A 17837-nucleotide genomic window follows, 5' to 3' on the forward strand; every position below is an offset into this window, starting at 1 on the left:
GCTCGCGGATGAGCTTGAGCTGTTCCAGAGGGCAGCTAGCACGCTGGAGTGGCTCGGGCGGTGCTGCCACGGCCGGGGCCTGCTGCGGCCGTCAGCTAGCCGCCATGGCCGACCTGACGGTGGCTCTGTGGGGTGCCAGGCGGTGGCCGGGGCGGCTCTGCGGCGAGGGAGGGGTCGGGTGCGATGGCTGCGAGTGGCCAAGGGTCAGCACGGGCGCGGGGAGGGCGACAACGAGACGCGGCGGCTCGGTGCGCGCGCGTGCAAAATGTGCGCTCTGGGCGCGTCCAGAGCATGCACGCGAGGCGTTCGGCAAAATGCCAAGGCATTCTAGGCCTCTCTGATGCCCCTGTAACTAAACAGAACTAGGCTGATGATTAGGTGAGAGCTAATAGACATGCTGGTAAGGCCATTAGAGCAACTTCCTAATGCAAGTCTAAAAGCATGCCAAAACTGGCCATGCCCTTAACCTGCTTGATGAAATGCCAAGGGCATCTAGGCATCTCTTCTGCTGGCCAAAGTCTCCAGATCAAAGTCTCTTTAGATGTAGGTGAGGGTGGTAAGGTTAGTTTGTCAAAAACAAAAACTTGTTAGTGCAAGTTTTTGAGAAAACCAATTCTGGACAGAAAGTAAAGGGCATAGTTTCATGGACCAAAAATACTCCAATGGGTCTATTCTCCTGGACTTAAGGGTTTTGCAGGGAGGACTATAAGCAGGAGAAAGAATCAAGGGAAAAAGGGCAAGTTAAAATATGGTTTCAGTAGAAAATACCAAACTAAGCCAGAGAGCAAAAGAGGATGTTTTGCTCAAATTTTTCAAAGAACACCAGTGGGTTAATGCATATAGTTGAATTATATACTCCTACTAACATCTCCAAATTTTGGTGAAATTTTAAAGAAATATTTAAATAGGTTGTAGTGCAATTCACAAACTGGACCAGATTTGAAAACCTGGGGTAAAGCTCAAAATTCACAATTGATTAAGAGAGGTTTTTGCATAAAAGTGATTTAGGAACACCAAATGTCATGCCCAAGTTTTGGTGAAATTTTTAAATGAATCTATAAAAGGGTTGTAGTGCAAAGGAGCCTCTAAAACTTATAAAAATCATTTCAAAAAAAATAAGGCTCAGAAAAAAATAATTATTATATAAATAATTCCACTGATAAAAGAAATGTTTTCTTGAGAGGGTATACAAGTCCAATAATATTTTTGGAAAGTTCTCACTTGGGGGAAAACTCCACAATATCCAAGAAAAGGGAGGTTCTGCAACCAAAAGATAAATCCAGAAAATAAAAATTAAATTTCCTGGCAAAATTTTAATTAATAAAACAAGGTCAAAATTTTGGGGTGTTACAACACGTGAGGGGGAGTGTGTTGATGTATAAATTCATAGTCCATCTTTCTTCATCAGCTTGAGATTTTGGATGAACCGACTAGTGCGTGAAGTTCTACAAGAATCACGGAAGCAATTTTGCATCTTGTTTTTTAGAGGAACTTCTCATCTTGTTGGCACACATATTTATTTCTTTTATTAGAATGATCAAACGAACATTTTGAAACAAACTATCCTCGAAAAAAGGAAAAATTATATCATCAGTCATTAAGATTACAAGTTATTTGCTACATTAGATAGTCCAAATAATTTCATGATTTGGAAGGTTGAAATCTGAGTTAGTAGCTACATTAAAAAAAATCAAAATAATGCTTGATTTACATAAGTGGTTTCCTATCAAAAAAGTTGTATCCAAGTTGTTGCTAGTTCCGCCGACTACTTGATCATGAAACAAATGTAATGCAACACATTATTAGTGAAGAATCATGGGACAATTGATCTATATCCATATCAAAAGAAGATAGACCACCCAATATCTTTCACTAAATGTTGAGTGAATCTGCATATGTAGTCCAAAGATTTTATACAAAATGTGGATATACTCTCTCTATATATATGTATATATATCACATTCTTCACATAACATCCATCTAAGTAAGGAAGCACTCGATTTCGAGTTTCACTGAAATAACACATTTCCTTGTACCCATGGGTTGTGGTTATGTTGTTACATCAATCTTTTTGTGCTTTTCGTTCACGCCTTACTGCATCACTTTGGCTGAATCGACAGATGTAGGTGGCAATTTACAAATGAATAAGAAGGTAAATAAAGTGTAGTTTTAGCCTTCGATGCATAGTCTTGTTATGTTCCTTATTTATTCACCCTATCCTACTTGATGATTTCATCCTGATGATCAATATTATTTGTAGCGAGTTGGTACTATTCTCTATTAATCATGTGCTAGATTATCAATTAGGACATTTGGTGTCAAAAGAAATACTAGTAGTCTATGAGCTTGATGCAACAATTATGCTACTAGCGAAGAACTAACATTTTTTTTACAGAACACCACTCTTTTCAGGCATATGCCTTTTCCGTTTGTCAAAAATCAAGATGGAGGAGGCAATATTATTTCTCATGTACTCTCTCTCTCTCTCCCCTCTCCTTCCCTCTCTCTCCTTCCCTCTCTCTCTGGGTTTTTTCGAAGCCAAGCAAGCGCATGTACTTAAATGCCGGAGAAACAACAATAGAAATCCACATGCATGATGACCTACCTAAGTCCTAGCCGGTGAAGCTAAATTTTGGTCATTAGTGAGGGAGACAAGGTGCATATTTCAAAAATCATTTATCTCGACACCTGGTTTAGCAATCTTGTATGCTTACTCAAAATCCATTTCTCTATAGACGAAAAATGTATGCATATTATTAAGAACATATTTCCTTAATAATTAATTAGGAGAGAACCGGATGAATATCAAACACGAGGAGAACCATCTCTTCGTACGGTGGTGGAGTTGGGGGAGGGGGGGGTACGACTCCACCCACCAGGTTTCAAATCCCGACGCTCATATTTATACTGTATGGGTCTCCCATACAAACATTCAAAAGAAAAACTACCATATACAAAGACATACACCTAAATGAATTAACCTTGAATCCCAATGTATATTGGATATGAAGTGATGGACACTACAAACAAAATATGCCACGAAAACACCGACAACCAACTAGCTTGAAAAGGAACCTAGGACATGGTTTACTGGTGACTTGACGTGACAAAAATATGGCAGAATACCATGCACCTCTATATGTGATAGTCAGATCCAACTTTATTCCTCCACAAAGAGGAGAGAAGGCACTTACATCCTTGAAAAGCACCCGAGCCACACCATCCGACCGACCATGAGTTCCAAAAAAAAAGTAGTGCACCGCCACCAAGAGTTCCCGTTGCACTGACCTTACACCATGTCAGGCAAGCCAAATTAGGAGTAACCTACTGGACAAGATGTCAGGAAAATCTAGATAGCATCCAAATGAGCACGAGGATATCCACGCCATAAGACCTCATACCAACTCCAAGAAAATGCACTCACATTTGTTATGCTAATCTTGTTTGCACTGTACAATATTTTTTAGTATTCACTAATTTGATATACACCTTATTATTCATAGTATGCTATGTGGCGCACTAGACCAGGAGGATTCTATGGCCTTCGAGCTGGAATTAGTACATGGGGTTCACCAAATCAAGAATACTCTCAAGACTCCGGAGCATCCATACAAATTTATTGTCAAGATGGAGGACACTACAACTTAATTGAAGCCGGATTTCATGTATAAACATAACACTCATCATCGTAACTCGACCAGGACTACCCAATAAACTGATACTTCAAATTATGCTTTGGCTTGTAGGTATCCCCTTCTTTGTATCATAACAGAGATGTCCGTTTCTTCACATATTGGACGGTAAGTGTAAACTTAAACGTTTAATAAAACATATAGGTATCAATCTAAGTGTAGGCCAACCATTTTCCAGAAGGACTTTAAATCAGCGGGCTGCTACAACTTGCGGTGCAAAGGATTTGTTCCTGCAAGTGGAGTTGCACTAGTGCCTGGGCAAGCGGTTACTCCTCCATCAAGTTATGGCGAGTATGACCACTATGTTAGGCTTAGTCTTAATAAGGTGCACCCTTTATCCCGGTTTAAATACTAATATACCAGTACATGATTAAATCTGAACATACCGATACATGATTACATTTGAACTGTTGGAGATCGTTGCAGAAATTAAAAAATTTCTACGCATCACCAAGAACAATCTATGGAGTCTTCTAGCAACGAGAGGGAAAAGAGTGCATCTACATACCCTTGTAGATCGCGAGCGGAAGCGTTCAAGTGAACGGGGTTGATGGAGTCGTACTCGTCGTGATCCAAATCACCGATGACCGAGCGCCGAATGGACGGCACCTCCGCGTTCGACACGCGTACGGTTGGGGAAGACGTCTCCTCCTTCTTGATCCAGCAAGGGGGAGGGAGAGGTTGATGGAGATCCAGCAGCACGACGGTGTGGTGGTGGAAGCAGCGGGGATCTCGGCAGGGCTTCGCCAAGCTCAGCGAGAGGGAGAGGTGTCACGGGAGGGAGAGGGAGGTGCCAGGGGCTTGGGTGCGGCTGCCCTCCCTCCCCCTCTTTATATAGGGCCCCTGGGGGGCGCCGGCCCTAGGAGATCCAATCTCCAAGGGGGGGCGGCGGCCAAGGGGGTGGCTTGCCCCCCAAGCCAAGTGGGGCGCCCCCCACCCCTAGGGTTTCCAACCCTAGGCGCAGGGGGAGGCCCAAGGGGGGCGCACCAGCCCAATAGGGGCTGGTTTCCCTCCCACTTCAGCTCATGGGGCCCTCCGGGATAGGTGGCCCCACCCGGTGGACCCCCCGGGACCCTTCCGGTGGTCCCGGTGACCCCCGAAACTTTCCCGGTGGCCGAAACTGGACTTCCTATATACAATTCTTCACCTCCGGACCATTCCGGAACTCCTCGTGACGTCCGGGATCTCATCCGGGACTCCGAACAACTTTCGGATTTCCGCATACTAATATCTCTACAACCCTAGCGTCACCGAACCTTAAGTGTGTAGACCCTACGGGTTCGGGAGACATGCAGACATGACCGAGACGACTCTCCGGTCAATAACCAACAGCGGGATCTGGATACCCATGTTGGCTCCCACATGTTCCACGATGATCTCATCGGATGAACCACGATGTCGAGGATTCAATCAATCCCGTATACAATTCCCTTTGTCAATCGGTACGTTACTTGCCCGAGATTCGATCGTCGGTATCCCAATACCTTGTTCAATCTCGTTACCGGCAAGTCACTTTACTCGTACCGTAATGCATGATCCCGTGACCAAACACTTGGTCACATTGAGCTCATTATGATGATGCATTACCGAGTGGGCCCAGAGATACCTCTCCGTCATACGGAGTGACAAATCCCAGTCTCGATTCGTGCCAACCCAACAGACACTTTCGGAGATACCCGTAGTGCACCTTTATAGCCACCCAGTTACGTTGTGACGTTTGGCACACCCAAAGCACTCCTATGGTATCCGGGAGTTGCACAATCTCATGGTCTAAGGAAATGATACTTGACATTTGGAAAAGCTCTAGCAAACGAACTACACGATCTTGTGCTATGCTTAGGATTGGGTCTTGTCCATCACATCATTCTCCTAATGATGTGATCCCGTTATCAATGACATCCAATGTCCATAGTCAGGAAACCATGACTATCTGTTGATCAACGAGCTAGTCAACTAGAGGCTCACTAGGGACATGTTGTGGTCTATGTATTCACACATGTATTACGATTTCCGGATAACACAATTATAGCATGAACAATAGACAATTATCATGAACAAGGAAATATAATAATAACCATTTTATTATTGCCTCTAGGGCATATTTCCAACAGTCTCCCACTTGCACTAGAGTCAATAATCTAGTTACATTGTGATGAATCGAACACCCATAGAGTTCTGGTGTTGATCATGTTTTGCTCTAGGGAGAGGTTTAGTCAACGGATCTGCTACATTCAGGTCCGTATGTACTTTACAAATATCTATGTCTCCATTTTGAACATTTTCACGAATGGAGTTGAAGCGACGCTTGATATGCCTGGTCTTCCTGTGAAACCTGGGCTCCTTGGCAAGGGCAATAGCTCCAGTGTTGTCACAGAAGAGAGTCATCGGGCCCGACGCATTGGGAATAACTCCTAGGTCGGTAATGAACTCCTTCACCCAGATTGCTTCTTGTGCTGCCTCTGAGGCCGCCATGTATTCCGCTTCACATGTAGATCCCGCCACAACGCTTTGCTTGCAACTGCACCAGCTTACTGCCCCACCATTCAAAATATACACGTATCCGGTTTGTGACTTAGAGTCATCCAGATCTGTGTCGAAGCTAGCATCGACGTAACCCTTTACGACGAGCTCTTCGTCACCTCCATAAACGAGAAACATATCCTTAGTCCTCTTCAGGTACTTCAGGATATTCTTGACCGCTGTCCAGTGTTCCATGCCGGGATTACTTTGGTACCTTCCTACCAAACTTACGGCAAGGTTTACATCAGGTCTGGTACACAACATGGCATACATAATAGACCCTATGGCCGAGGCATAGGGGACGACACTCATCTTTTCTCTATCTTCTGCCGTGGTCGGGCATTGAGCCGTGCTCAATTGCACACCTTGCAATACAGGCAAGAACCCCTTCTTGGACTGATCCATATTGAACTTCTTCAATATCTTGTCAAGGTACGTACTTTGTGAAAGACCAATGAGGCGTCTTGATCTATCTCTATAGATCTTGATGCCTAATATATAAGCAGCTTCTCCAAGGTCCTTCATTGAAAAACACTTGTTCAAGTAGGCCTTTATGCTTCCCAAGAATTCTATATCATTTCCCATCAACAGTATGTCATCCACATATAATATGAGAAATGCTACAGAGCTCCCACTCACTTTCTTGTAAACACAGGCTTCTCCATAAGTCTGTGTAAACCCAAACGCTTTGATCATCTCATCAAATCGAATGTTCCAACTCCGAGATGCTTGCACCAGCCCATAGATGGAGCGCTGGAGCTTGCATACCTTGTTAGCATTCTTAGGATCGACAAAACCTTCCGGCTGCATCATATACAATTCTTCCTTAAGAAAGCCGTTAAGGAATGCCGTTTTGACGTCCATTTGCCATATCTCATAATCATAGAATGCGGCAATTGCTAACATGATTCGGACGGACTTCAGCTTCGCTACGGGTGAGAAAGTCTCATCGTAGTCAACCCCTTGAACTTGTCGATAACCCTTAGCGACAAGTCGAGCCTTATAGATGGTCACATTACCATCCGCGTCTGTCTTCTTCTTAAAGATCCATTTATTTTCTATGGCTCGCCGATCATCGGGCAAGTCAGTCAAAGTCCATACTTCGTTTTCATGCATGGATCCTATCTCGGATTTCATGGCTTCTAGCCATTTGTCGGAATCTGGGCCCGCCATTGCTTCTTCATAGTTCGAAGGTTCACCGTTGTCTAACAACATGATTTCCAGGACAGGGTTGCCATACCACTCTGGTGTGGAACGTGTCCTCGTGGACCTACGAAGTTCAGTAGTAACTTGATCCGAAGTACCTTGATCATCATCATTAGCTTCCTCTCTAGTCAGTGCAGGCACCACAGGAACATCTTCCTGAGCTGCGCTACTTTCCGGTTCAAGAGGTAGTACTTCATCAAGTTCCACTTTCCTCCCACTTACTTCTTTCGAGAGAAACTCTTTTTCCAGAAAGGACCCGTTCTTGGCAACAAAGATCTTGCCTTCGGATCTGAGGTAGAAGGTATACCCAATGGTTTCCTTAGGGTATCCTATGAAGACGCATTTTTCCGACTTGGGTTCGAGCTTTTCAGGTTGAAGTTTCTTGACATAAGCATCGCATCCCCAAACTTTTAAAAACGACAGCTTAGGTTTCTTCCCAAACCATAATTCATACGGTGTCGTCTCAACGGATTTCGACGGAGCCCTTTTTAAAGTGAATGCGGCAGTCTCTAAAGCATAGCCCCAAAATGAGAGCTGTAGATCGGTAAGAGACATCATAGATCGCACCATATCCAATAGAGTGCGATTACGACGTTCGGACACACCATTTCGCTGACGTGTTCCAGGCGGCGTGAGTTGTGAAACTATTCCACATTTCCTTAAGTGTGTACCAAATTCGTGACTCAACTATTCCCCTCCACGATCTGATCGTAAGAATTTTATTTTCCTGTCACGTTGATTCTCAACCTCACTCTGAAATTCCTTGAACTTTTCAAAGGTCTCAGACTTGTGTTTCATTAGGTAGACATACCCATATCTACTGAAGTCATCAGTGAGAGTGAGAACATAACGATAGCCTCCGCGAGCCTCAACACTCATTGGACCGCACACATCAGTATGTATGATTTCTAATAAGTTGGTTGCTCGCTCCATTGTTCCGGAGAACGGAGTCTTGGTCATTTTGCCCATGAGGCATGGTTCGCATGTGTCAAATGATTCATAATCGAGAGACTCTAAAAGTCCATCAGCATGGAGCTTGTTCATGCACTTGACACCAATGTGACCAAGGCGGCAGTGCCACAAGTATGTGGGACTATCATTATCAACTTTACATCTTTTGGTATTCACACTATGAATATGTGTAACATCACGTTCGAGATTCATTAAGAATAAACCATTGACCAGCGGGGCATGACCATAAAACATATCTCTCATATAAATAGAACAACCATTATTCTCGGATTTAAATGAGTAGCCATCTCGCATTAAACGAGATCCAGATACAATGTTCATGCTCACAGCTGGCACTAAATAACAATTATTGAGGTTTAAAACTAATCCCGTAGGTAAATGTAGAGGTAGCGTGCCGACGGCGATCACATCGACCTTGGAACCATTCCCGACGCGCATCGTCACCTCGTCCTTTGCCAGTCTCCGTTTATTCCACAGCTCCTGCTTTGAGTTACAAATATGAGCAACTGCACCGGTATCAAATACCCAGGAGCTACTACGAGTGCTGGTAAGGTACACATCAATAACATGTATATCACATATACCTTTGGTGTTGCCGGCCTTCTTGTCCGCTAAGTACTTGGGGCAGTTCCGCTTCCAGTGACCACTTCCCTTGCAATAAAAGCACTCAGTCTCAGGCTTGGGTCCATTCTTTGGCTTCTTCCTGGCAACTGGCTTACCGGGCGCGGCAACTCCCTTGCCGTCCTTCTTGAAGTTCTTCTTACCCTTGCCTTTCTTGAACTTAGTGGTTTTATTCACCATCAACACTTGATGTTCCTTTTTGATCTCCACCTCCGCTGATTTCAGCATTGAATATACCTCAGGAATGGTCTTTTCCATCCCCTGCATATTGAAGTTCATCACAAAGCTCTTGTAGCTCGGTGGAAGCGATTGAAGGATTCTGTCAATGACCGCGTCATTCGGGAGATTAACTCCCAGTTGAGTCAAGCGGTTGTGTAACCCAGACATTTTGAGTATGTGCTCACTGACAGAACTATTTTCCTCCATCTTACAACTGAAGAACTTGTCGGAGACTTCATATCTCTCGACCCGGGCATGAGCTTGGAAAACCATTTTCAGCTCTTCGAACATCTCATATGCTCCGTGTTGCTCAAAACGCTTTTGGAGCCCCGGTTCTAAGCTGTAAAGCATGCCGCACTGAACGAGGGAGTAATCATCAGCACGCTGCTGCCAAGCATTCATAACGTCTTGGTTCTCTGGGATGGGTGCGTCACCTAGCGGTGCTTCTAGGACATAATCTTTCTTGGCAGCTATGAGGATGATCCTCAGGTTCCGGACCCAGTCCGTATAGTTGCTGCCATCATCTTTCAGCTTGGTTTTCTCTAGGAACGCGTTGAAGTTGAGGGCAACATTAGCGTGGGCCATTTGATCTACAAGACATATTGTAAAGATTTTAGACTAAGTTCATGATAATTAAGTTCATCTAATCAAATTATTCAATGAACTCCCACTTAGATAGACATCCCTCTAGTCATCTAAGTGAAACATGATCCGAGTCAACTAGGCCGTGTCCGATCATCACGTGAGACGGACTAGTCAACATCGGTGAACATCTTCATGTTGATCGTATCTTCTATACGACTCATGCTCGACCTTTCGGTCTTTCGTGTTTCGAGGCCATGTCTGTACATGCTAGGCTCGTCAAGTCAACCTAAGTGTATTGCGTGTGTAAATCTGGCTTACACCCGTTGTATTCGAACGTTAGAATCTATCACACCCGATCATCACGTGGTGCTTCGAAACAACGAACCTTCGCAACGGTGCACAGTTAGGGGGAACACTTTCTTGAAATTATTATAAGGGATCATCTTACTTACTACCGTCGTTCTAAGCAAATAAGATGCATAACATGATAAACATCACATGCAATCAAATAGTGACATGATATGGCCAATATCATTTTGCTCCTTTTGATCTCCATCTTCGGGGCGCCATGATCATCGTCGTCACCGGCATGACACCATGATCTCCATCATCGTGTCTTCATGAAGTTGTCTCGTCATTTATTACTTCTACTACTATGGCTAACGGTTTAGCAATAAAGTAAAGTAATTTACATGACGTTATATGTTGACACGCAGGTCATAAATAAATTAAGACAACTCCTATGGCTCCTGCCGGTTGTCATACTCATCGACATGCAAGTCGTGATTCCTATTACAAGAACATGATCAATCTCATACATCACATATATTTCATTCATCACATCCTTTTGGCCATATCACATCAGAAGGCATATGCTGCAAAAACAAGTTAGACGTCCTCTAATTGTTGTTGCATGTTTTTACGTGGCTTCTATAGGTTTCTAGAAAGAACGTTTCTTACCTACGTAAAACCACAACGTGATATGCCAACTTCTATTTACCCTTCATAAGGACCCTTTTCATCGAATCCGATTCGACTAAAGTGGGAGAGACAGACACCCGCTAGCCACCTTATGCAACTAGTGCATGTTAGTCGGTGGAACCTGACTCACGTAAGCGTACGTGTAAGGTCAGTCCGGGCCGCTTCATCCCACGATGCCGCCGAAACAAGATAAGACTAGTAGTGGCAAGAAAATTGACAACATCTACGCCCACAACAAGTTTGTGTTCTACTCGTGCATAGAAACTACGCATAGACCTAGCTCTGATACCACTGTTGGAGATCGTTGCAGAAATTAAAAAATTTCTACGCATCACCAAGAACAATCTATGGAGTCTTCTAGCAACGAGAGGGAAAAGAGTGCATCTACATACCCTTGTAGATCGCGAGCGGAAGCGTTCAAGTGAACGGGGTTGATGGAGTCGTACTCGTCGTGATCCAAATCACCGATGACCGAGCGCTGAACGGACGGCACCTCCGCGTTCAACACACGTACGGTTGGGGAAGACGTCTCCTCCTTCTTGATCCAGCAAGGGGGAGGGAGAGGTTGATGGAGATCCAGTAGCACGACGGCGTGGTGGTGGAAGCAGCGGGGATCTCGGCAGGGCTTCGCCAAGCTCAGCGAGAGGGAGAGGTGTCACGGGAGGGAGAGGGAGGCGCCAGGGGCTTGGGTGCGGCTGCCCTTCCTCCCCCCTCTTTATATAGGGCCCCTGGGGGGGCGCCGGCCCTAGGAGATCCAATCTCCAAGGGGGGGCGGCGGCCAAGGGGGTGGCTTGCCCCCCAAGCCAAGTGGGGCGCCCCCACCCCTAGGGTTTCCGACCCTAGGCGTAGGGGGAGGCCCAAGGGGGGCGCACCAGCCCAACAGGGGCTGGTTCCCCTCCCACTTCAGCCCATGGGGCCCTCCGGGATAGGTGGCCCCACCCGGTGGACCCCCGGGTCCCTTCCGGTGGTCCCGGTGACCCCCGAAACTTTCCCGGTGGCCGAAACTGGACTTCTTATATACAATTCTTCACCTCCGGAACTCCTCGTGACGTCCGGGATCTCATCCGGGACTCCGAACAACTTTCGGATTTCCGCATACTAATATCTATACAACCCTAGCGTCACCGAACCTTAAGTGTGTAGACCCTAAGGGTTCGGGAGACATGCAGACATGACCGAGACGACTCTCCGGTCAATAACCAACAGCGGGATCTGGATACCCATGTTGGCTCCCACATGTTCCACGATGATCTCATCGGATGAACCACGATGTCGAGGATTCAATCAATCCCGTATACAATTCCCTTTGTCAATCGGTACGTTACTTGCCCGAGATTCGATCGTCGGTATCCCAATACCTTGTTCAATCTCGTTACCGGCAAGTCACTTTACTCGTACCGTAATGCATGATCTCATGACCAAACACTTGGTCACATTGAGCTCATTATGATGATGCATTACCGAGTGGGCCCAGAGATACCTCTCCGTCATACGGAGTGACAAATCCCAGTCTCGATTCGTGCCAACCCAACAGACACTTTCGGAGATACCCGTAGTGCACCTTTATAGCCACCCAGTTACGTTGTGACGTTTGGCACACCCAAAGCACTCCTATGGTATCCGGGAGTTGCACAATCTCATGGTCTAAGGAAATGATACTTGACATTTGGAAAAGCTCTAGCAAACGAACTACACGATCTTGTGCTATGCTTAGGATTGGGTCTTGTCCATCACATCATTCTCCTAATGATGTGATCCCGTTATCAATGACATCCAATGTCCATAGTCAGGAAACCATGACTATCTGTTGATCAACGAGCTAGTCAACTAGAGGCTCACTAGGGACATGTTGTGGTCTATGTATTCACACATGTATTATGATTTCCGGATAACACAATTATAGCAAGAACAATAGACAATTATCATGAACAAGGAAATATAATAATAACCATTTTATTATTGCCTCTAGGGCATATTTCCAACATGAACATACATGGGTGGCTAATAGTGTGCTGCTATTTTCTCCGACAACTAAAATCAATAGTGTTTGATTTTATGAATGCAAAATATGGTTATGGGTTAATTCGCATAAATGCCTCCACAATAATATGGTATGGTGCTTTACTACTATAGGAACAAGTTAAGGAACTATTTTTTTTTACTTCAGGCGAGATTCTTGCTAACTACAACATGTTTCTACTTTCCATTTGCACGAAAATGGACATCATCTCTCATCGACTACAGGATCCCAAATCCGGAGATTGGGTGGTGTACCGTCACGATTTGCAAACCCCGTCGTTCTTGGGTTATTTTCCAGTGCAACTTTGTTCCGGAACACCGCGTATACAAGCATTGACCGGATTTGTCAATTACTTAAATAGTACTCATGGTCCTCCAATGGGTAGTGGTCACTTTCCTGATGAGAAGGATGACGACAAGACAACTGCGTACTTCAAGCATGTTAAGAACTACGACTCCAAAGGTCGCGCTTTCGAACCAATTACAGTTAATATGACCCCTTTAGTTGACAAGCCGGATTGTTACACAGAAACTGATTTCCTTCCTGGTATCAACAAGGGGTACCATTTTCACTATGGTGGACCAAGTGGTTGTGTTGGTTGAAAGCAAATGTGTGTTTCGCATGTCATAAATAATAATGTTCTTAATGGCCAAACAACGTCCCTCACTTGTTTATTTTTGCATGCCCATCTCATTTGGTGCTGAGGTCAGCTATCCCAATTTAGTCTCAAGTTTTTTTTGGATAATTGGGTTTTGGCTACATACGTATGTGTTAATCAAACTTCAAACTATTGGAAGATAAAATACAACCATTGGATAACTAAATTATATATATTTAATAACTTCCAAGTAGAATAAGAGAGCATCTTTTTGTTAGCAGCTTAAATGGTAAATAGAGTGCAACTAAAATTAGCCACCAAAAATAAGGCTAAATATCTTGGTAATGCTATTTTAGAAAATATCGTCAAGAGGAAGCTTATCAATAACGACAAAGTAAAACACCTTTTGAGGATTTGTAGACTCTACCACTGGGTGGGGAGGTAAAAAAATTAGAAAAATTGAACTTGAAAATTTTGCAAACTATTTACTGGTATCTAAGCAACTACAAGACCCCCATCCACTTGTTTTGTTTCCTTTTGTTTTCCATAAATATGAGGCAAAAAACAATGTCCCACAAGGATGTATAGTACCATCGTCAAGTAGTCTCTCAAAAAGTTAGTTGGAGAACTGATGACCAAAAGCGTAGGATCTATAATACCTTTCGCCAAAGTATCATCGAAGACATTTTCTATCCAAAGGTCAAACATTTCCCCTTTCCACAACCCATAAATCATGAACATTTTTGAAGGGCACTTTGGAATCATTGAGATTTATTTTAGGTTGATCCTGTTTGAATTAATTTGGTGCTAGGGTTTGGTCATCCCCATTCCAAGTTTCACTGAAATTTAACATGATGCATGAATGCTTTAATGCAACTAGTTACAAGCAATTCTAGGGCTGTGACAACTAGCTTGACACCCGAGCTAGATACACATGCAACCATGTTATCACTCAAAAATAGTCTACTGACCATCGTCTTCTATGAAACCAGATGACCCGTTGCACCCTTGGCGCAAAGACAAATTGCAACCAAGAAGGCACGCATCCTATGAATAGCATGTTTTATGAATGATCTGTAAAATGGCAAAAATCAAATGCAACCAAAAAGTTAGGTGAGCGATTTGAAGGATGTTGTCCTGAATTGTATGCAGATGATTATGTTCATATTGCTTTTGACTAATGACAGATAACGATGATACTATGGCTTTCTTTGGCGACACACAAGTTATTTGCTTGAACAGGTGAATGGACCCTTATTTTTCTTCTTCATGCTCCGGCTTTTCTTCATTTTTGAATTGTGAAAATAACCGTGAGGTTAAATGGGACTATTACTGCCTACTACACCCTCACCTACAATGATGATCTGTTACACCCTTTCTAATACGAGCACGCCACATTAAAAAAAGTTTAGATGGTCATACACAGGGGCGGAGGCGGGGAGGGGGGGGGGGGGGGGGCTGGTATACGCAGTGTATTACGTGTGCTAATGGCCCATTAATGATTTGATTAAGGATGGCCCAGCTGATTTATCCTGTAATTAGTACGCATCAAATAAGCCCAGTAGCCCATGTACGATCGTGGCCTGTCTCATGCGTGTAATTGTTTTGCTAGTCGAGGCCAGGTCCTAGCCCTAATGCTATCGATCAGATCAATCAATCGATCCTCTTTACGTTCTACGTGCGCCTGACTGTAGACGGCCGCCCCCGCCGCCGTCGCTCACCACGACGCTATACAGCTAGGCACCGGGAGGCCAGCCTATGGATACAAGCAGGTAGTAGACTAGTAGTATATATCAATAATACTAGCTATTAGCAGTAATTTCTTTTTTCTGAATCTAAACCTTCGTCTGATTGTTAGTATTTCTGTTTTGATTTCGGGATCGATCGCCTGTGTGCGCTAGGGCGTTGCGGCGTTGCCATCAGCCACATAAGGAAGCTCTACCCTTTTGTTCTTGCGTCTCCTTCAACCGTCATCACCGGCTCATCCCAATGAAGCAGTTGTTGCTTCTCGGTCAGTATCAAATCCTATACTATTCAGTCCCACAGCTCATATTGTCATAGCAAGACCAAATCTGAAGGATAATTCATCCTAGAGCCCGGGCTCAGCTGCACCTGGTCAGCAAAAAATTTTAAAAAAAATACTAGAAAAATTCAAAAAAATCCAAAAAAAATTTGTGTGGTAGATAATTTGATGCGTGAGGTCCGCTCCAAATTTCAACTCATTTGGATATCTGAGTAAGCCTCGGCAAAAAAGACAAATCGGGTCAAAACAGTTTGTGAACAGTAAACTTTTTCACAGACCCCGATTTTGTCTTTTTTGCACAGACTTGCTCAAATGTCCAAACGAGTTGAATTTTGCAGCGAACCTCACGCATCTAATTATCTACCATACAATTTTTTTTTGGAATTTTTTGTATTTGTTTTGATTTTTTCCGTGAGTGCGGGTGCAGCTGAGCCCGGGTGCAGATTCCCGCACTCAAATCTGAAGGTATATCCAACATACAACTAGACTATGCAAATTACTAGGTAATGTTATTGTTACATTGCTTACTACAATTTATATAGTTATATCTAGAATTATATTTATACTAATAAAAGTGTCATTTTCTTTTGAATTATGAAATATATGTCATTGCAATTTGATGCTGGTGATATATCTAAAAGACGTCTATAATCGCCTTTTATATATGTTTTATATACGATTGCTTGGTATTGGCCTCTTCGCCCCCCTTATACTCAAATCCTGACTCCGCCCCTGGTCATTCATACATCACAAGTTGTGCCCGGATCATGCACTGATTAGAAAATAGATGACCCATTGCACCCTTGGCGTAAACATAAAATGCCCGGAAAGTAAGGCACACTATTTTTGCTATTTTTTTGCCCGCATAAATTGAATATGATTGTACGGCAAAATGGTAACTATCCTACCCAGTCTATGAAGAAGGTGCGGCGAATATAGATTATTTTTTAATATTTAACCCATAGCATCGCTACAAGAGTCTGAGTTTCCAACGCAGGGAGCCTTCCACGGGCGCTCCAATTGGATTTGCTGATTTTTTTAACGCTCCAATTTGCTTTCGCTGCTGCAAAAAGGGGCTAGCGTGGAAAAAAAGAAACGAAGCGCTCGACGACTGGTTTGGCGTCGATGCCAGCCTAAATTTTGAGATCGAACGGGATTAAAGCGAAACTACCAGGAATCAAACCCTGGCGTCCATCGTAAGCGCCTGCATTGTAGATGCCCTCAGCTTTGAGGGCGAATAACGTTTGAGCGGGTCGTTTCCAACACACAATCATGCCTGGGCCCCCTCGTCTCCTGCCTGTTGCCCTTGCCCTGCGTTCTGCCGCTCCCTGCGTTGGTAGTGTCCGGGAACACACGGTTGGCTGGAATGTACATCCTCGTCATTCGCGCTTACTGTGTCAAGGTTTGCTCGCTTGATTTATTTGTGGATGCTTTTCTGCTTTTTGTGTGTGCACTATAGTTGATTTTGTGTGTGTGTGTGTGTGTTCCCGTTGCAGTTTTTACGGCCTATTGTTAGTTTCTGTGCACAAGACGTGTTAATTTTCGTAAACGGTGGCTTCCCGGTTGGTTGCCCATTCCCAAATTACCCCAGACCAGGTAGGCCTAAGCTAGATATTCTTTTGAGATGAGTTTCCAGAAAGGAAGGTGCCCCTTGGATAATATGAGTTGTCTATTATTTCTACTATGTTTTCAAAATTTTAAATCAAATGCAGCCGGAAAGTCAGGTGAAATATTTCTGTTGCTTTCTTGCCGCGCATAAATTGGACCAATTGAATATGATTGTATGGAGAAATGATAATTGCCCCACCCAGTCTCGAAGAAGGTGCTCCAAGTAAACCCAACCGCACACGAACTCCACCAACCAGCATTGAAGAAGGCCAGACAGACATACAGCAGGCGCTCGTTCGCACAGGCGATACCCGGATCATGAGCCGATTAGAAGGCGATGCACATAACAAGCATCTGGTGGTTGTTCGAGTCGTGCGAATGTTCTTCGGCAGCCCAAGCATTCGCCAGCTTTGTACGAACGTCAGGGAAGCGTCAAGCTCAAAGGGTAGCTGAATGGCTCAGCTCGAAATATACGCCGAATAAACAGTCGATGGTGTTGATCATCCACCAAAACAAAGTATATTATCCCAACTGCAACCAAGAAGCCAACGAACCATTTGAAGACGTTTTCTCAAAATTATCTGCAAAACATGATGTCAATGACAATGCTGATGTTGCGTTCTCTTACACTCGTCCCTTTTTCGGGGTATGACGGTGTCCCGGCTATGGGGTCTCTCACCACGTCGACTCCCGGCCTGGTGGGCTAGGTTGAGGACCCCTTGTCAGTTTCGTCCCGGGCCACTTTGGGAGGCCCATGGCGTATCATAGAAAGATTGAGAAAGCTTGGAGTAC

At 44.2% G+C, this 17837-nt stretch overlaps 1 protein-coding gene across 1 annotated transcript; it reads left to right on the plus strand.

Annotated features, from left to right (window-relative positions):
• Positions 1–104: 104 nt before the first annotated feature.
• LOC123120676 (uncharacterized) lies at positions 105–13418 on the plus strand. The gene is made up of 5 exons (XM_044540666.1): positions 105–203; positions 3504–3665; positions 3747–3800; positions 3871–4017; positions 13041–13418. Exons 1-5 carry the CDS (start codon positions 105–107, stop codon positions 13416–13418), a joined length of 840 nt encoding a protein of 279 aa, XP_044396601.1.
• The last annotated feature ends 4419 nt before the right edge of the window (positions 13419–17837 follow it).

The sequence above is a fragment of the Triticum aestivum genome, chromosome 5D (genome assembly GCF_018294505.1).
Source record: "Triticum aestivum cultivar Chinese Spring chromosome 5D, IWGSC CS RefSeq v2.1, whole genome shotgun sequence".
Lineage (NCBI taxonomy): Eukaryota > Viridiplantae > Streptophyta > Magnoliopsida > Poales > Poaceae > Triticum > Triticum aestivum.

Coding starts and splice junctions, on each gene's coding strand:
- LOC123120676 (XM_044540666.1), top strand. CDS start 105: ATGGCCGACCTGACGGTGGCTCTGTGGGGTGCCAGGCGGTGGCCGGGG. Junction 204..3,503: donor ATGGCTGCGAGTGGCCAAGG/GTCAGCACGGGC, acceptor TATTATTCATAG/TATGCTATGTGGCGCACTAG. Junction 3,801..3,870: donor GTTTCTTCACATATTGGACG/GTAAGTGTAAAC, acceptor ACCATTTTCCAG/AAGGACTTTAAATCAGCGGG.